The sequence below is a fragment of the Malaclemys terrapin genome, chromosome 4 (genome assembly GCF_027887155.1).
Source record: "Malaclemys terrapin pileata isolate rMalTer1 chromosome 4, rMalTer1.hap1, whole genome shotgun sequence".
NCBI classification, from domain to species: domain Eukaryota; kingdom Metazoa; phylum Chordata; order Testudines; family Emydidae; genus Malaclemys; species Malaclemys terrapin.
This window is the reverse complement of record NC_071508.1, coordinates 146,520,808-146,541,525: the sequence shown is the minus strand read 5'-3', so window position 1 is coordinate 146,541,525 and position 20,718 is coordinate 146,520,808. Positions and strand designations below refer to the sequence as shown.

Genomic DNA, 20,718 nt, shown 5'->3' with positions numbered 1-20,718 from the left:
GGCTGATCGGGGCGACTCCGAAATGCGCATGCGCTCTGTCGGCTCTGCCACCAGCGCTGTGTGCGGGGCTCGGTTCGGGCATGCGCAGTCTGGGCTAGTCAGGGCGCTATCCGGGACTGCGCATGCGCCAGAACTAGCCCGTCCACCAGCGGCGCGGGCCGGGTTCCGCTCTCCTTGACATGCGCAGTAAGCGCGCTGGGCTGGCGAGAACACGGAAGTCTCAAGCGAGTCAGCGCCGGCCGCGTAACTAAGATGGCGGCCTCCGTGAGGCGCTGCGCCGTGGCCTGGCTGGTCCCCGCCGCGGGGCTGCTGGCGCTGCTGGCCGGCCCGGGGGCGCTGGGGAAGCGGAGCGAAGTGACGGTGCTGACGGACGGGACGTGGCGGCAGCTGCTGCAGGGCGAGTGGATGATTGAATTGTGAGTGCGCGCGAGGGACGGGACGGGACGGGACCGCCCCACCCCCCGCCCGCTGCGCCCCAGGGTGTCTCCCCTCCCCCACCAGCCCCGCAGGGACATGCTGGGGGGCGGGGGGACGTGGTGTCCGGGCCTCGGCCCGCGCTCTTCCCTCCCCCCCCCATCCGCGAGACCCTCCTGGGGGGCGGGTGTTCTCGGGACCACTAGGGCGTCGCCCCATACTCCCAGCCTGCCCTGGGGTGTGTTGGGGGCGCCCCTCCTCCCTCAGGCCGCCCTGCTGCTGCGGTGGGGGTGGGGCCCCGGGGGCCCAGCCCCCCCCAGGCCCGGTGTGCAGTCTGCCTCTGGGATCCTGGCCCCTCCCGCTGTGCTGAGATTCCCATGGTGAACCACCGCCTCATGGACCCGTGGGGTGGAAGGGAGCTCCCGAGGTCATCCCCTCCAGCCCCATCATTGAGGCAGGGCCACACGTTATCTAGACTTGATACAAGTGTTTACCCAACCTGTCCCCAGCCTCCCTAGATAAGCAATTCCAGTGCTTAATTGTCCTGACCCTTAGAAGCCTTTTTTAGTGAATGTCTAGCCTAAATCTCCCTTGGTGCAAGGTCTGTTAATTGGGATTATTCTTTTCATCTATGATGCTGCACCAGTGTCTCAGGCAGGATTGGGCAGCTTTTAAAACTGACAAGTTTCAGAGTAACAGCCCTGTTAGTCTGTATCCGCAAAAAGAAGAACAGGAGTACTTGTGGCACCTTAGAGACTAACAAATTTATTACAGCATAAGCTTTCGTGGACTACAGCCCCGAAAGAAGTGGGCTGTAGTCCACGAAAGCTTATGCTCTAATAAATTTGTTAGTCTCTAAGGTGCCACAAGTACTCCTGTTCTTTTTTTTAAAACTGAGGCTAGTTTCTCCTTTGTGCAGACTTCTTTCAGTAACTGTAACATTCACCAACTTGCATCTGAAGAAGTGAGGTTCTTACCCACGAAAGCTTATGCTCCCAATACTTCTGTTAGTCTTAAAGGTGCCACAGGACCCTCTGTTGCTTTTTACAGATTCAGACTAACACGGCTACCCCTCTGATACTTGTAACATTCACAGTTTGCCATACTCAGTTTTGCTAACAATTGTTCTCTTAGGGAGCTGTTACTTAAGAGGTAGTAAAGGTGGCAAGTTTATGAGGCCTGAAGGCATGGCTTAAAAATGAAATAGTGATAGCTGAGAGCTGACTCTGTGGTAATCAGATCTTTAATTTGCTTAATCTGTTAAAATGGGTTGTGGCTGCCCATTTGTTAATATCTCTTTAGCACTGGAGTGTTAGTATGTATTAAGTCACTAGGCACATTACTTGCAGTGCAGTGTTTATATTCTGGCTTATTACTGTATGGTTGAATAAAATAGCATTGTGTTTTCTCCCACTGTGTTTTTTGAGACCGACTTTATTTTTCAGTTATGCTCCCTGGTGTCCTGCCTGTCAGAACCTGCAGCCTGAATGGGAAAAGTTTGCTGAATGGGGGGAAGATCTTGAAATTAACATTGCAAAAGTGGATGTCACAGAACAGCCAGGTAATCTGTTACATATCTGAAAAAAGAAACCATATTTTATACAGATGTTTACACTTTGTGCAGTACCCAGAGGCTGTGTTGCTTCATATGCTTTGTTTGTTTTGGTTTTTTTGTTGTACTAAAGTGAAATGTTGAGCGTACTTGTTTTAAATAAAATGAATAGAGACAGTCAGAACAATACAATATCCTTAATTGTAGTGAGAGCTCATTATCTATATTTATGGTTGAGATTTTCAGAAATGCCTAAGTGGCTTAGAAGCACAAGTACTACTGAAAGTCAATGGTACTTGTGCTCCTAAATCATTTAGGTGCCCTTGAAAATTCCACCCTGTTTGCATTATTGTTGTGCCTGGAAGCCCCAACCTAGATTGGGTTCCCTTTGCACAAGCTGCTGTACAACACACAGAAAGAAACAGTCTTTGCTCTGAAGACCTTACTGTCTAAATAGATAAAAGATGAAACAGGCACAGACAGGTGAAATAACTTGCCCAAAGTCGCAGAGCTGGGAATAGAACCCAGGACTTCTGTCTCCTTGTTGAGTGTCATATCCATTAGACTATGCTCTCTTTCCAGTGTATGTGTGTCAGTTTGTGCTTGATCAGAATTACAGGGGAGCAACCGATATACATTTTTGTCAAGATACCTATGATAAACACATTTATTGTCCAACACTGCTTATTTCCTCTCTCCCCCCCCCCCCCAGTTCAGAATGCTCTTAACGTTTTAAAAACGACTGTGTCCTTCTGCAGGTCTGAGTGGGCGATTTGTCATAACAGCACTTCCCACTATCTATCAGTAAGTACTCAAAATCCACAGTAATAGAGGAAATGTGGTGATCGTCTTATTAAATGTTGGATTTCTTGGAAAAATGATTGAAGATTATTTGTTTGCTTTATTGAGATAGGCTTTTTAGGGCGGAGAGGGGGAAGTCTCAAAGCTCTTTGTGTAGCATTAATCATAAATTTATAATCGCCTAGCCTGACCTCCTGCATAGCATGGGCCACGGAATGTCATCCAATGATTCTTTTGCAGTTAGTCCGTACCTTGACCTATCTCTGTAATGGGTGGTTCCATTTTTTAAACTTGTGTCTATTAGGTGGGTTTAATGCTGCTATTGGGTGAAGCACTGGCAAGATTGTCATCTTTCTGTAGTAACACAATATGAGTCTAGCAAAGATCCTATATTCTGCCAGATAAATTATGTTAATTGCTTTCAATTTTTTCTAAGACTCTTGACTTTAAAGTAGGACAAAAGGAATGATTATACAGAAGAAAAATGCCATTGAACAGAAATGAATGGTATATGAATAGATTGTACTACACAGCTACATGATAGTTGTACTATATCGGGCATCCTAAGGTACTCATCTAACTTTTTACTCTTTGAACAGTTGTAAAGATGGAGAGTTTAGGAGGTACCAGGGCCAAAGAACTAAAAACGACTTCATAAGTTTCATCAGTGACCAAGAATGGAAGTCTGTTGAACCAGTTTCTTCTTGGTTTGGTCCTTGCTCTGTCCTGTAAGTATCAGATACTGATAAAATCATACTATATTATTTTCGCTACCAGACACATGCACATTCGAGGATTCTGTGAAACAAATTATTTGGTGCACCATAGCACTGCTTGGTTCACCTTAGAGCAGTGGTTCCCAAACTTGGTTCGCGACTTGTTCAAGGTAGGCCCCTGGTGGGCCACTAGAAACTTTGTTTAGCTGAGCGTCCGCAGGTCTGGCAGCTCCCAGTGAACCGTGGCCACTGGGAGCTGCGAGTGGCCGTACCTGCGGACACTCAGGTAAACAGAGTGTGTCGTGGCCCACCGGGGCTTACCCTGAACAAGCCGCGAACCAAGTTTGGGAACCACTGCCTTAGAGGGGTAAATGTAACTTTCTGTCCCCTATTCGAATGAGGCTGTCTCAGGGTCCATTATGTTGGTGAGGATAATCTTTGCAGAGTTGAGACTCTGACACTGTATTTTTGTTGCACTTTGTAGATTTTTTTCATAGGCTAATGTACTTGTTCTGCACGCTTGAGTGGAGCAGCTAAAAATTTGGAAAGGGTATATCATTGTGCTAGAGCGCTGGCAGTGTAAAGAACATGTGGAGACAAATCCGATGCAACCTGTGATGAGTGCAGGCAGGGAACAGTGGGAGAGTGATGTCACACAATCTCTCAAGGATTGTGCTGTTTGAAATGCTATCTAGCCGTCCAGTGATTTTGAAGAGCAACTCAGATGATTGCTTGCTTTTAATTACTGCAATGCTCCTATGTTGTAAATGCTGGAGGTATATTGTTATTTTGGGGGAGGGATGGGGTAGTAGATGGGGAATTGCATAGCAAAATGGCATTCCAGAATCAAGGTTCTGTAATCTGACTTGGATGATCCCATATTCTTATATGCTGTACTAGTTCGACAGTCGTGACACAGTCTAAACAATGATATTTGCGCTCTTCTGTACAAAAATACAAATACTGTGTTCATATTATAGCCTTTCTGCAGTTAGAATAATGTCAGGTTCAGTTGCAGTCCTGCTCAGTGTTTCTGGGCAGTCCCCTTTAGGCCTGAAATCTTTGGCCTCTGGTGGGGTGGGTGTGTGTGTGTGTGTTTGTTTTTGAAAGGTCAAGGAAAATTGTGACATCGGTTTTACGAAGGTGTAAGAATACTTCTCCCATTTAAAAGCTATCACTTTGTTCCGAAGTCAAGATACCTGAGCTTTGGAAACTTGGTGTGCAACTAATCTTAATGAAAGAATTGGTCCACAACCAAGTATGACACACACAGGCTACTAATTAAATTAAGGTCAACAGAAAAATGACTACTGCAAGTGTACAATTGATATCTTTAATGTTTGTGCCTTAGTCACTGTGCATGTCTCTTTTCATAAATGCACACTTAAGTACTGAAAGTGGCTTAAATTTTCAACATGTCACCTTTTAGCTTTGCTTTTCCTAAAAAACAAAACAACACAAATGAAAACCACACGCTGGGGCTGAATTGAATACTACTTACAGCAGTGCAAAGATAGCATGGTAACAATGAAAGATCAGTAAATGCAAAAACCTAGAATTCCTACACCAATAACTCTGATACTTATATGCAATATTTTATATTTCTATATGTGCATTGTGGCCAAGCTAGTGTTGCTATAGGAACCATTGCTTTTATATACCCTGACTTTTATTGTAACATTGCAGTCTCAATGTCACATTCCGATGCTTTTTGGATCGTATTAGTTACTTGAATACAAACATAATTGGTACTGTATAGGCTATGTTTGTCCTGAGGAACAAAGTCTAGTGCATTAACAAATAAAGAGTTAAAATGCATAGGCCAGCAGGTGCAAGTTCTACATGGTGTGTGGAATCTGTAAATGTCCTTCAGAAGCTTGCTGAAGAAATATACTCAGGTACCAAATAATGCCCATCTCCTGAGAGGGAGACTATTTCTAGAACCCTGCAAATCTGCAGATATCCGGTTGATATCTGCATTCGCAGATGTGGATTTTTGCAGCTTGAGGATGGAAGTGGATCCAAATTTTATATCTAAAGCCCTGCAAATCTGTGGCTATCGGCATCGTATCCACGGATGCGAATATCCGCTGGGCATACTTGCAGATCACGGATCAATCCGCACAGAGCTCTAACTATTTCAGAGTAAAGGGCAAAGGAGAAGTGGTTGGAAAGCAGCCTGATATTTTGGGATGGTTGCAAACCCAATGTTGCTCAGTGTAGGTCTGATGAATAGCAATCAGAATGGGAGATTCACAGATCTGTGTGCTTCTGATTTGCCTTAAAAAAATTGCAGTCTCCAGTTTCACTCTCTTCTGATTTATTTCAGGATGAGCAGTATGTCTGCTTTGTTTCAGTTGTCCATGTGGATCAGGGTATGTGTTGCAAGTCTGATTTTTGTTTAATTTGAATAAAGAAAAACTTGGTATTTTGCCATTCTTGAAATGACTAATGTCTGTCTGTCTTTTTAGAATTGCCACAACTATTTTACAGAAAATGTTGGTATGCCAGTTTGGGGATCATATGCTATTTTTGCATTGGCAACTCTGTTTTCAGGACTGATACTTGGACTTGTAAGTGAAAAAATTTCAGTTATGAGAAACAAAAGCCGTTTTTTATACAGCATGGTGGATTAATGCAATGTAGAAGTTCAGAATTATTGAATGAAAACTTTTTCTTTTCAGATCATGGTATTTTTAGCAGACTGTCTCTGTCCATCCAAAAGGCACAGACCGCAGCAGCACCACTATCAAAGTAAGCATGTTATATGTTTCTAAGGGTTTCATTTTGTTCGAGGAAGCCAGTGAGTAAATCCTCGTTTGATAAAACAGGTATATAATATGAGGCTTATGATTGCTGGCCATGAAACGTTCACTAAAATGTTGACTTTTTGCTGGTCAGTGATGTTGCACTTTAACTGTGATTATCTAGTGTCTAGGCTTCATAATAGGATCATGACTGGGGTTAGGAGAGGATATTGTTTACCATAGACTTCAGATTGTGAAAGTAGCTTTTAGAACATTTAGATATTTGGAGGATATTTCCTCCCTCACCCTCTCAATTATTTAATAATTAAATTAATTAAAAGTTTGGGCTTCAACACGCTTCAGTTCAATTCCAGTTTGGAACTGGTAGTCAGATTGAGGACAAAAGAAGACATGCCTCATCTTAAAAGGAGGAGGGGTTTACATCTGTTAACATAATCCAACAGTTCAGTTTACGATGCTTCACTGGGAGCTATTAAAATGAGGTGTGGTACCAATGGGGATTGGTTAATCAGTGTTATAAAGACATGTGAGGAGAAGGCTCAGCCCCGTGTACCTCTAACTGGTGCTTTTAGGTTCCCTGTCCCAAACCTGAGGGAGTTTTATGCCAGGTTATATTTACTCAGTAATCCAGGAACACAAGTGACATAATTCCTTTGGTGGAAATGAATCTCTTTAGGCATTTTACATTTAATATTAAAAAGAACAGGAGTACTTGTTTGCGGATACAGACTAACACGGCTTCTACTCTGAAACATTTAATATTGGAATTCCCGACTTCTGCTGGTTTGTGGTTGATATAATTGCTATGTCTAAACCACTGCAGTTAATGTTCATGTGTATGGGAATTCCTAGACAGACCTGTTTGGTGTTGCGCAAACAAATAGGTCTTGAGATGAAAGTACTTTGTTTTCTCTTTAAGAAAAATTAGCACCAGAATCAGCCCGGCTCTTGAAAAAACTGGATGAAGAACAAGAAGCAGATGAGGAGGATCTTTCAGATGATGAAGCAGAGGATAAAGAGTTAGCAGACAGAAACTCTTCAACAAATGCTGTAAGACAGCGTCCTGTGAACCTTGCTGCTGCCACAGATAAATCCTAGTTTCATGTACTTGAGGGTTTCTTGAGAAACAAAAAGGGTGGAATGTACCAGAACCTTCTGCTTGAAGAGAGGTGGAACTCGTATCACTGTAGTGTTCGCTCATCACTTTCAGAGAAAGCTACCTTTTAAAAAAGTATCTGTGGCATCAGGTATTCAAAGCTGAAACTTGATATTGCAAATGGCGAAACCCAATACCATAAGTGTGTGGATTGGTGCTAAGAAATAGTTTGTATGGCTTTCTGAATGACTCATTCTGTGGTTAAGTTGTACTAAATGCAAAACTGGTGTATTTGTAGTATTAGAGAATATTAGCAAGGCAAATGCACTAACCTGTTTGTCTGCTAGAGCATCTGAAAAGATTTCTCATTGTAAATCTTTCCAGTTTCGCTCTGAAGAAATGCTGGAAAAAATTCCTCAAGTTATGGGACCTTAGCCCAATTTTTGTGGTAAAAATGTTCACTGTTCTGTTAGGTATGACATTGAGTGCTGCAAAAAAATTTCTTTACACCAATAATGCAAACTAAGGGTATCCTCTAATAAAAAGTAAGGCGATGAGACTAATATGGGACATTGGAGTCTTAAAAACTGAAGAGTGGCTTGTTAATGCCAATCATGCATTGGCCTGATATTCAGCATTGCCCTGTTATGAAACTTGAGTCTTCCCTTCTAATGTGGACCATATTACTCTTCCCCTCTCTTTTTAACCAATTTTCATCCTCTGTGCAGTGGGTAAATCTTGTATATCCCAGGCTGGAGGAAAAACTACAAATACGACTTAAAAATATGATTTGAAGAAATTTAATTTCTTGGTGGCTTTTCTCCTTCTGAACTCTTGAGTGGAAAGGTATTTTTCTACTCTTACAATCAAATAAAAAAATGCCATGTGTCCCGGCCTAGAGGCACAAGTTTTCTTTTCAAATACCACAGGCCTTGTGGTTGCTTGCCTTCCAGGGCCACTATAATGAAGCTACTGTATTTATTTTCACTTCTGCTGCATTACAGCACGGATAAGTCTAAACTTCTTATTAAAACAAATGGAAAGCTGGTTCTCAGGAGTTAGAAATGATTTCCATAGGAATGGTCAGCAATGATCTCTTTTCCATGGTAGTATGCACACTCCATTCCCTGTGCTCTGATCCAGTAAAGAGTTTGCCTGCTTCATATTAGTTTAAGGAACTGTTTGTTTTAGTGATATCTCATGGAAACAGAACCTTTAATAAAACCTAAAAGATAATATGCTATAAAACAAACTCTTAGAAATAGTCCTAAGCATTTTCTGTGACTATTTAAAGCTTTTGTGGCTTTCAGTTAAGACAGTGATGCTCCATATCAATCTGTTGAAACGAGTAATCTTGACTACAGTATCTTCTGACCTCAGTCACCCTACTGTAGTCAAAGCTGAGAACAGCAAAGGCCAGTACCTATAATTATTCAACCGCAAAATGAAGGTCCCTCATGTGCATTGTGAAGCTAATACGAAATCCCTCTCTCGCATTACACAGAAATCTCTTGTCAGTTGCATTGCCTCTTTTTAACACGAGTAGAAGGCTCTTAAATGCCCCAAAGGAGATACACAAGTTCTGAGCTTCTCAATTAAACGTGTAATTCTTCTACTCTGAAAACTGATTTCAAATGGCATCTGGCAATTCCCTGTCTGTCTCAATGACTCCAGCTCAAAACTGGCTTAGTTTACAAATAGCGTTTTCTGCCTAAGTGCCAGTTCCATCAGTTCATCCTGCTGTATGGAACTAAAGCTGTCATGATTCAACCACATCTTCTTATGAGCATGGTTGTGTGCCTACTGTATACTTCAAGGAACATGTCACCCTGAAATTTTTTTAAAATTGACTAATTTACAAAAAGTCCAGTTTCTTAGAGTGCCATTTTAAATGCTATGCCCTGAAATTAATATATCTCCTTATCCTTCTAAGGGTTTTTCTGTTTTTATGTCTATCTATCTATATATGTATGTATATCTATATGTGTGTTAATACTGGAATTGTGTATTAGCGAGCCAAAGAAAATGAAGATTTCTGTTGCTAACTTCTGAAGTGGTGTTTGCAAGTGAAAGATTGCTGTATTTAGTAGGTGCAGCATTTTCAAACAAATGTGACTCCGTTCTTGCTGGTCCTCGTCTTAGTGAATTTGCGGTGCTAGCAGATTAAACATCTTTGTCATTTGCAAACAGTAAATTTGGTCTGGAACCACTGAGAGGCTCCACTAATGGAAATACTGATGCCATTTTTAATTTTTCACTGCAAATTGGCACTTTGAAGCCAGAAATGTTTTAACAATATTACTAATTACTTCTAGCAGAGACCAACAGAGAACAAGTAGCTATTAATGAATGTCCAAGGGATGTGGAGTAGTTACATGAAAACAAACTTGCTCAGCATTTGCAAATATTGCTGTTGATTTAATACATTGAAAGTCATAAGGGAGGGACAGCTTAAGTGTCTAAGTCATGTCTTGAGAAGATTTCTTGGCAATAAATAACACAAAATATGCATTTGTGTGTCAGTTAGTCAGATCTTTAATCAACCTGCATACTGTGATGGGAAAACATGAGTCAACTCACCAGATATGTTCTGCTGTCAAACAAATCCTCCAGGGAAATTCTCACAAGAAAATGATCAGCTATAAAACGTGTCCCAGTACTTCCTATTAGTCTTTTTTGTTTATCTTTGGTGCTGTTGGTTTGATTTATCCTAAGCAAAAATATTTTCCATTCTGTGTTGGCACTTGTGCTGTTACCTTAGTAAAAGTGTAACTACAACAATGTAAATCAATCTGTTTTGGTCAACTTTTTAGATGAATCTGTTCCTACATTTTAAAATATCAAAATTAGTGTAGTGTGAAATGAAGTATATATCCCATATAATACACTTAGGATGTTTTTGTGGGAATTGCCTTAAATGCTATAGAGTCTAGATCACGGTCTGTTATCAGTAAAATAAAGCAATAATGTAAGATGTACTAGAAAGAAGCAGCACTTTATTTGATAAGTGGTACACTTCATTCAGCAGTGGAACTTGCACTTAATTTTGGAGAGGATTTGAGAGAAGGCAAAGGAGGCGGATAGAGCTGCATGTTCTCAATATGGAAAAGTGCTTATTCTAGATTTGAAATACAGTTCAACATAGCCTTCTGCGTGTCTAAATGTAGCTGCTGCTTACAGATGCAGATGTTCGTTTTAAACAACTAAATTTGTATGATATATAAAACATATTCTTGATCTTTTTTTTTGCCAAGTTACAGCTTTTAAGTGAAGAAAATCAGTGTGTTTTCTTGTTAAAGTGACCACACTCTAGTGTTTCTCTTGCCAGGGTAACACTTGCGTAACTTGTCTTTGATTTTTTTCCACCTTTCCGAACACATTCCTGCTCTACAGGCAAATGATTGAACTAGTTCAAAAATTGCCTCTCAGACATAAGGGTAATTTATTCTGAGTTGTGTGAATCCTGATTTAGTGTCGCAGAGCTTGCATTTGTGCTTATTGTTGTTTGTGCAAATGCTGTGTTTAGAGATCATAGGCCAGCCTCATGTACTTTTGTTCACCTTTGTAAATCTTACGGTCATACTTTCACAATTCAGTGGTTTGTTCTGTGAACATTTCTTCCTTTCATCTGTACCGAATTACTGCATTCCCAAGGTTGTTTATCGAGGCTTACTAGCCTAAGCTTGCAATGTAACAAAGGTATGTGAACAAGAACCTGTCCTTTATATCTGTTTGTGTTCATAATGTTTGAATATCGATTTTATAAAAGCCAGACTACCCTTTTCATTCTATTGGGGATTGATTCCTGTTTTCTTAGTGAATTTTGAACACACATTTTGGGTTAGCTCCATTTTCCAGTGTCAAAGCAAGGCTAAGCAGCCATTGTCAATGCAAAATAATACTTACATTATAACAATACAATTAATAAAATAGTTCTGACTGTGTCTGTCTTTTTAAAGGAAAAATGTTGAATGACATTTTAAACTAAAGTGGCAGTGAATATCTTGTGGCTTTTTAAAATCCACAAGGGCCTATCTATTGTTAAGGCTACCATCTGGTCAGGGATATTTTTAGTACAAGTCACGGGCAATAAACAAAAACTAACAGCCCGTAACCTATCCAGGACTTATACTAAAACTACCCTTGACTAAATCTTAACTGGGGGAGAGGGGTGCTGATCTGAGGGGGGCTCTAGCGGCCAGCAGCACCAGCTGAGGCCGCTCCTTTCACCGCTGCTCCGGCGATTCCCCAGGGCCACCTGAGCAGCGGCCCGTGTGGCTGGCTTCGGGGCTGCTCCAGCACCGCCGCTGTGGCTGGCTCTGGGGCCAGCTGCTTGGACAGCCCTAAGGTCAGCCCCATTGGCCACTGCAGAGGTTGCAGAAGGTCATGGAATCCATGAGTTCGGCAACCTCCATGACTGATATGGAGCCCTACTTCATATAACATGACCTGATTATTTAGCAGTAGCTAGATACCTCCCAGGGTGCATGGGAAATGGCTTACATAATGAGCGTATAGGAATGAGTATAGATCTCAGTATAGAAAGGCAGGTTGGACTCAACAGCTGGAAACCTTGAAGTTTGGCCTGGTTTGACTCTGACTTTTCTACTGGGGCCTAAGCTATTAGCCACTGAAACTTCCACAACCAAAGGAATTTTTAGGAATCGTCTTAGTGATTGTCTACAGGCCAGCTATTGCAAACATTTAGTTGTTAGTAGATCCTAGTGCAGCGAACTGTCTTAGAGATGGGGTTCTTTTAGAATACTTTCAGGCAGAGTCATGTGCACCCCAATGGGTGGGTGTGGCTGGAGATACTGACTCTAGAGAGACCGTAGGAAATACAGGCTGGGAGTCAAACACTTTTCACTGGCACCTCTTGCATGTCCCAATGGCATGTGCCATAAGTCCTGCCTTATTCGGTGAAATAGGTCAGACTAGATGTAAGCTGCTGTCCTGACTCCCCTGCTGGCAAGCTGGTTTTCAGTTAACTTCCCTGTTTTAAAACTTTGTGCATTCTAGCTTAGCCTGCTCCTTTCCTGGGTGGAAGGTGGGGTTGGTTAGTTCCATTGGTCGAACACAAATGACAGTTTCGTGCAGCTCTTAACAAGAAAGAAGAAATGACCTGTCACTAAAAAGTGGACCGGTAAATACTGTTTGTTTTGATTTTAACGTCCCCACGGAGAAGCCGCAGTTAGTGTGGGCCTTAGATAACAGAAAGCTTTCTAAGTGCAATTACAGTTTCACCATATATCACATTGAAGCACAGCTCTTTGCACAGACATTCAGCAACGGTGTGAACAACGCTGTTCTGCAGTTAAATGGAGAGTGACCGATGCTGAAAGTATGAAACAGGCCAATACTTTTCTTCAGTCTGCCTAAATTGAGTAAATACTCCAAAAATGAAGATTTGCCTCTACTGTAGCTTTCCCTAATTTGGACTTGTTCAGAGCTGCCACGTAGACAAGGTGCCAGTGCTAAGAACCACCTAACCCTCTAAAAAGCAGCTTCTGGTTGCTTGTCTCCACTGTGGCTCCAGCCAGTTTTCAAACAGATTTGAATCTTTGGAACTATTTCCCCAGTTTAGACACGACCTTCAGGTATTTTTGTTGACAAGAAAAAAGTCAAATGCATAAATTATTCACTTTTGAGGATTAGTACCAGGAAAAGAGTGAAACACAGCTTTTAATAACCTCCATAGATGGGGTGATAAATATAGCAATAAGCCACAAATGTATATCCCCCAGCAGGTGGCGTTTATGTACTCCAGAAAGAGCCTCGTGCACACCTTCTGGTGTGGTTTGTTCCTTATTAGCTCCTTCATTTTACATCTTGGTGTTTTTAAACTTCTTTTAAAAGAGCAGTATTTCGGGGGCCAAGGATAGGTAGTCCTCCCCTATTAAAAAAAATAGTCTGTTAAGGACAGCAGACATAAGTAGAGAACAAAATTATAGCATCCTTTTTCTTGCCTCTTCTGTATACAATTATTTTTCCCTACCTTTTTTTGTCTTTTAAAGTTCCTTGTATGTCTTAGGTCTTTCTCCCTCCTTGAAATTTATGTTCTTGTCTTCCCTTTCAGCGGCAGTTTCTGGCATAATACTTACTTTTTATTCCTAAGGCGGGGAGTGTCTGTTTTTATGAGAGTTCAACATGGCCAGAGGGCCACCATCTGCTGTTTAATAGGCATCTGGGCCTATTGTGGGGGAGGGAAACGCATTTATTCCCTGATTCAGCAAAGGATTTAAGCATATACTTAATTTCAAGCATGTGCTTAACTTGAATGGGATTAGTCAACTGCTTAAGTGCTTTGCTGGAACGGTGACATAGAAGGGTCCCTAGTGTGGTTGAGGATGAGGCTGGCTGGACTGGGGAAGCTGTAGTATCCCTTTGACGGGGAACCGTAAGTCGGTCAGTGGTTGTTGCAGACATGGGGCAGGTTTAATTACACCTTGAATTTGGAGATAAGAGGTTCAGGGTGCTCAATTTGTTTGTTAGTAAGGGTGACTATTTGAAGGACAGCAGCTGCCTGCTAGAAAGAGGCACCTGGCCCCAGGAGGTTGTGGAAAAGGGGTTTGCAGGTTTAGCAGCTGATCCTGTGACAACGATTGAAATGGTCCAGTAGAGAGACGGAAGATGAAGAGAGAAGGTGTCTCTGTTGACTTCAATGGGCTTTGTGTCAGGCTCCTGTTGAGTCAATGAGAGCCTTGCTGTGAGTTTGTGACCAGGCGTGACCTCAGCAAGGCCCAACCAGAATGTGGCTGTGGAGAATCGCTTTCATTTGCCAGCCTCTCCTGTATCTGAGCGTCATGCCACTTGGTCATTTGTCAAGTTAGACTGAGCCAAAGGCCTTTAGCCACACCTGCTCCCTTGGGTTAGCCCTTTTGTTGGTAGTGTCTCCAAGCAGCCATGGATTGAAAATGTCCAAAGACGGATGGACCTTTTTGCCTCTATGCATGGGCCTTCCAAGTCAGGGCTGAGGGGGAACCTGCATGGGGACTCTGCCTGCTCTATGAATAAATATGTCTTCAGTCGCCAGAACCATCACTCCTGTGCATGTGAACCAACACAACCATGTCCATGGCAGGGGATCCACGCCAAGGGGGAGGACCTCCTTGCTGAGTCCTTGCTGCATAATCTCTGTCTTCCTGTGCAGGTGCTGGGGGTGTCCTTGGTGTGTTGGAGGCTGGCCCAGGCTGATATCACCAGGATAAGAGACCTTTGGACTATGGCCGGTAATACGGGGTCAACCATGGGGTGCACACACTTCGTGTCCCCTGCTGTGCGCTCTAGGAGATAGAGGCTGGGCAGCCTCTCTTCTGTGCCTTGAGCAGGTCCTGTGAAACGGGTGTTCTCCACTTTCCTGTAGCCACTGACCTTCAGAACTCAACATCAGGCTCCTGCCTCACAGCCACCTTGCTGGCTGCCCCCAGCATATCGCCCAGCCAGGCTGAATGCTATCCAGCTGGCCTGCTTCAGAGTCACACCCCAGGAACATCTCTATGTGTCTGCTCTCCACGGCGTGCACTTCCTTGCTCTCATGTCCTGCCCTGATACTAAATGGCAGGATATCTTTCCGTCTAGCAAGGGTGAGCCTTCATGCAGCTCTGGTCCTGTGGCCTGCTGTGGTTATCAGCTGGTGGCTCTTGCACAGGGCTGTTAGCATGGGTGTGTGGCAGGCACTGTTCACGGAAATCTCTGCTGTGGTGAGAGGGAGATCCTGGCCTACCTGCAGAGTGCCACGTTGCAGCCCCTCTTTCAACTCCTCCAGGCCGAGTGAGGTTCTGGCCATGCTCTCCCCCACAACTGTTCCTGTCTACATGCCCCATTTGCGGCTCCACAAAGGCACGAAACCTCCTTGTCAGGCTCTTCCAAGCTCTGGCCATCCATCAGTCCAGGAGGAGGAAGCTATGCGGGGGTTCTCTGTGACTGTGGGGCCTTTTTCCATTCCCTGGCCACTTCATGCATCCAGGCCAAGATCCTCTGGGCACAGTTCGCTGACTCCTTGGACTCCTTCATGGAGCATTAGGGGTCTGGAGTTCTCTACTTGGTGTCCCCATCTGGTGCCTTGTTTCACACTGCTCACAGCCGCTTAGAATTCCGTGCACGTGAATCATACATGATCGTAAGGTCCACCCTTAAAACGATGCCAGTTTCTAAAATATTTTTGAGCATTTGGGGAAAATAAACTGATTGCATCTTTTAGTGGGGTTGGGGTTTTTTTTTTTTTTTGGAAGCTTCATTTTGAAAGATAGACTATGACTTCTAAATCAGGAAGATTTAAAACATGCAGAATGAATCATTTTCCTTAGTAAATCATTATTCCACAGTTATAATTGTGTTGGTAGTTAGTGGCAATACTTGGCTTCTGCTTCTTCAAGATCTAACAATGTGATATTTTGGGGGCTCTTATACATGTCACACTCAGCAGAGGCCTCAAAGCCTCTTGATCCTGCCATGTATTATAATTCCTCTCTATGCTCCTGTATAATTTTGCATCTTGTCTGGGGGGGATTGTAAGTAAATGGGTGCTTGGATACTATAGAGACTGATGCCATAGAAATACTTGAGATATAGGCAAATGAAGGGAGGAGATACACGAGTACGCCATCCCTTCTGCAAGTGGCATCCTATAGCCCTGTAATTTTAGCCACAGGCAAATTTAAATGCTGTGTCTGCAAATGTAGACGTTGTCTTCTGGGCTAGGCATGGAGTTCTTTACCCTTCACGTGCAGTGGGATTGCTGTGGTCGCCACAGCTACATGCAGGAGAGAGTTTTTACCCGATTAACGTCATCGCGTTGGGTTTGTTTTGGGGCAGCTGCACTGAAGACCTGCTATTAACACTGCTGCCATAAATCATTTCCAGCTGCCTTCTCTGAGGAGCCAAGAGCTTGTGGTCTGTCTCTGAACAGCATTTTCATCAATCCTCAAAAAACAAGAAACTAAGACGGGAATTATGTCGGGGAAGTAAATTAGACAGGGAAGCAGAATAGATGTGATTGCAGTTATGTGAGTTGCTTGTTTGAGAGCTACCTTATCTGTTTGGCTTCCTAGTAGGGGTGGTGTTACTGTTGGGGACAGCAAATGGTTCTCCAGTGAACCATTTCCTGACTACTGATGTATTCAGCTGTGATTCTGTGTAAACTGTTAGTGTGGGCTCTTGCGTATGAAATCTGCTTCAGTCCTTTGATTCCTACATGTAGATGCAAAACTTTTCCTTTTGGCCCTCATCATAAATTTTCCAGTTGTTTTCTACACTGCAGAGCTGATCTGTCAGACAAACAAGAGTAAAACATTTCCCTTTTCTTTTCCCAGTGCATGTAGCTGTGTTCTTTTCCACTTGGAAACGTTTTGGAATAGAAATGCCATGTGGTTTTATGCTGGACTATTTGCTTAACAGCTTGAGTTAAGAGTTACCTTCAGGTCTGCATCGGGTAGCCACAAAAGAGCTTTGGGGTGAGCCCACCGATGTCTGTGATATACCCTGCTGATCCAGGTGTGGAAACGTAAATAATACAGATGATGTGGTCCCCTGGGGTTAGGTTAGGGGAGTTTGAATAAACAGTGGTGGGGAGCATTGATTGGGAGTTCGCTGGAAGACCCAGTGCAGGTGAACGTGCTACGGCAATGTATGAGCAGCAGAAGGAAAATCTTTGGAAGAAACATTTATTCAGGCAGAGAGCAAATATCTCTTGTTCCCGGTGAACAATTTATTTACAGCATATATTATAGTTCCATTTTATTGGTGTCTTTTTTTTTAAATGGTTTGGTGTATAAAGGTAAAATAGATTATGGCCAAAGGAACTTGTGATTGTTGGGTGCCTCAGTTTCGGGGGGGGGGTTCCCAATTTGGGACATCTTAAAGGGGCCTGATTTTCAGGAAATACTGGGTACGTCCTTTTACCATTTCTTAGGCTGGACACCCAACCCAAAACCATTAGTCACTTTTGAAAATCTCAGTCCCCACATTTTCAGTGTACCTTTAAGATCCAGAGGCACATAACCCACGATTCTAGTGCAATGTTATTCTGTACTGATAGTATTGGGGGTAGCCGTGTTCGTCTGTATCCACAAAACCAACAAGGAGTCTGGTGGCACCTTAAAGACTAAGGCTGGGTCTACACTACCCGCCTGAATCGGCGGGTAGAAATCGACCTCTCGGGGATCGATTTATCGCGTCCCGTTGGGACGCGACAATCGATCCCCGAATCGACGCTCTTACGACGCTCCACCAGCGGAGGTGGGAGTAAGCGCCGTCGACGGGAAGCTGCGGAGGTCGATTTTGCCACCGTCCTCACAGTGGGGTAAGTCGGTTGCGATACATCGAATTCAGCTACGCTATTCACGTAGCTGAATTTGCGTATCTTAAATCGACTCCCCCCTGTAGTGTACATGTAGCCTAACAGATTTATTTGGGCATAAGCTTTTGTGGGTAAAACAGAAGAAGTGGTGTTTTACACATGAAAGCTTATGCCCAAATAAATCTGTTTGTCTTTAAGGTGCCACCAGACTCCTTGTTGTTTCTGTATTGATAGAATCACAGGTCAGGATGTGGTTATTTGATGCAGAATTATACTTGAAAATATACTGGTGGTGTTTCTCCAATGTACCTGAGTAGTATTATTCTTATGATTGTGCGGTGTAATTTTAGCTCAAGGGCATTATTGTTTGCTTTTGTTATGTGCATGTTATAATTAACTAATTGGCTAAGACCCAGTGCCCCTAACACTGGTTTTAGAACTGGCTACTCCAAGCTGAGATCAGCTCCACTTACAACAACAACACAACACAATACCTTGGTGCAAATCTCACAACATGCTGCTGTAACATTTAGAAACTAATGGAGAAATATTGAAAAACCAGCAAGAGAAGCAAACGAAAGAAGTAACTGATCATGAAGAGCAAGCGTTAATACTACCTGAAGACTTTGTTCCGTTCTGGGTTACTCTGATGGGAAGTTTCAGAGTAGCAGCCGTGTTAGTCTGTATCCGCAAAAAGAACAGGAGTACTTGTGGCACCTTAGAGACTAACAAATTTATTAGAGCATAAGCTTTCGTGGACTACAGCCCACTTCTTTGGATGCATATATGCATATATGTAGTCCACGAAAGCTTATGCTCTAATAAATTTGTTAGTCTCTAAGGTGCCACAAGTCCGAAGAAGTGGGCTGTAGTCCACGAAAGCTTATGCTCTAATAAATTTGTTAGTCTCTAAGGTGCCACAAGTACTCCTGTTCTTTCTGATGGGAAGGAAGCTCTGAGAAAATAACCTTCATAATTAAGGAACTGGAAGGATTGACTTAAAGGTTTGAAAGAACTCAATGTTGATATCTTGGTTGCTCTAAGGGAGGATATAATAATTTACAAAGATGTGAAGGGCATGAACCCCAAGGAAGAGGAGGAGTTACTCCAAGTGGATACTCGGAGCATAACCAGATCTGATGAAATTAAGAAAAGGAAAATTTGTGTTGACCATCAGGAAGAACTTCCTGAACATGAGAACTATAACACTGTGGAATAATCTCGCAAGGGAAGTGGTGGACTGTCTATCCCAGGAAATATTTAAAATTGGGCTGGAGAAAGTAAGGTTATTCCATAGGAAATGCCTTTGCCCGGGCAGGGGACAGGTTAGATAGCAGAGCAGGTATTTTCCTTCTCTAAATTCTATGATTTGCACTTCAGATAGCTTCGGAGCTTTCCACAATGACAGTGACGTCAGTTCATTGGGAAGAGCATTGAAAAATAGTGCAGAAACTGGACTTCTATGTATATGTGTGTATTTATGGATATATGTTTATAGAACACATTATGAAAATACTTCAGCCATCAGGCTTATCCTCCTTTTTATTTTTTTTCATGTGTTCCTCCTAATTCAGGCCTTTTCCCTTGTGAAAAAGGAAATCGGGTGTTTGGAAACAACAAAACAAAAGCATGAATTATAGAGTGGAATTTGTGCTAAGGTTTTATGAACGTATAGTCCTTGGGCGGGGCCAGAACCTCAGCTGGTGTAAATCAATGTAGCTGCATTGAAGTTAGTAGAGCTGTGCTGATTTATACCGGCTAAGGAACTGGTTCCTTGGGCCTAATGCTTCTGTAGTTCAGCTGTCACTTCTACCTAGCTTAGCTACAACATGCTTCAGAACATGTCACAGCCACTCGTAGTGCGAATATTAGCTGCCCAAAGCAGAGAGTAATATTTTAGGGCAGGTCTTCACTACGGGGGCGGGGTCGATTTAAGATACGCAAATTCAGCTACGCGAATAGCGTAGCTGAATTTGACCTATCAGAGCCAACTTACCCCGCTGTGAGGACAGCGGCAAAATCGACCTCCGCGGCTCCCCGTCGACGGTGCTTACTCCCACCTCCGCTGGTGGAGTAAGAGCGTAGATTCGGGGATCGATAGTCACGTCCCGACGAGGCGCGATAATTCGATCCCCGAGAGATCGATTTCTACCCGCCGATTCAGGCTGGTAGTATAGACCTAGCCTTAGTAATGTTTCATACACTCACTGCTACATTTTCAACAGCAGCTTCTACGGCTGCCCACAATGTTGCATACTACGGGATTTTGCATACCACATATCTTATCACTAATATTTTGCTTGGCCAAAACCTCATTTGTATGCCTACAAACTGTCTGCACGCACCACTGAGCGAATGGGATCTCTGGACGATTTGCAGGCGAAAATGTAGTTTTAGAACAAAATTTTAGTGTGGGGAAAAAATGATCACCCAGCGCTGGCTGTACTAAGTAGCGAGGGTAAAAATTGTGGTGGGGGCCTCTTTGACACTGACCCTTAGCATTCAAAATACAAGACAAATTGCTAACTTCACATATAAATGCCAGGTAAATGGACCGGTACAGGGGAATCTCAGTATCTTTGTGACATATACTGCAGGGAATAATCCCAACCTTGAAGGGAGATGGACAATTTGAGCTAATGGGACTCTTCCATCTCTAATTTCTGTGATTTTGAGACTCAGGTCTGGTCTTTCTGTATTGGTTAAGCAAAGTAAAGACACCGTTAGTAACTGACATGGAATATGGCTATAAACACTTGTCTATTCCTGTCACCGGTTCATCGCCTCTCACAAAACAGGTAGTAAAGAAGCTGACTTTAGAAGTTCCAACTCTTTCTCTGCCTGAGTAGTTTTATCAGTAAGACACTCTCAGAGAGAAATGCTTTCTGATGAGGGCAAGCTCCCCTTTTCCTCAGCTTGCCTTCCCCATCTTCATTCGCTTGTCTTGGGAAACAAAACAGTGCTGCCTTGAATGTACTATCTCTTTTCCTTGTCTGCGTCTGGTAGCCAAATTCACCCATGCTTAGGTAATGCACGGCAGTGAGCTGTGGAGGGCGCTGGAGCGTTGTCAGTGT

At 43.1% G+C, this 20,718-nt stretch overlaps 1 protein-coding gene across 1 annotated transcript; it reads left to right on the top strand.

The window, feature by feature from the left end:
* The first annotated feature begins 201 nt into the window (after positions 1-201).
* On the top strand, positions 202-8,223 carry TMX1 (thioredoxin related transmembrane protein 1). Its single transcript, XM_054025265.1, has 8 exons — positions 202-416; positions 1,860-1,975; positions 2,725-2,770; positions 3,367-3,495; positions 5,813-5,858; positions 5,955-6,056; positions 6,168-6,237; positions 7,171-8,223. Exons 1-8 carry the CDS (start codon positions 253-255, stop codon positions 7,347-7,349), a joined length of 852 nt encoding a protein of 283 aa, XP_053881240.1. The 5' UTR covers positions 202-252; the 3' UTR covers positions 7,350-8,223.
* The last annotated feature ends 12,495 nt before the right edge of the window (positions 8,224-20,718 follow it).

What these genes read in the sequence shown, in the direction of transcription:
- TMX1 (XM_054025265.1), top strand. Translation starts at nt 253, where the DNA reads ATGGCGGCCTCCGTGAGGCGCTGCGCCGTGGCCTGGCTGGTCCCCGCC. An exon ending in GCACTTCCCACTATCTATCA is followed by an intron (nt 2,771 to 3,366) that starts GTAAGTACTCAA and finishes CTCTTTGAACAG; the next exon opens with TTGTAAAGATGGAGAGTTTA. An exon ending in AGTTGTCCATGTGGATCAGG is followed by an intron (nt 5,859 to 5,954) that starts GTATGTGTTGCA and finishes CTGTCTTTTTAG; the next exon opens with AATTGCCACAACTATTTTAC.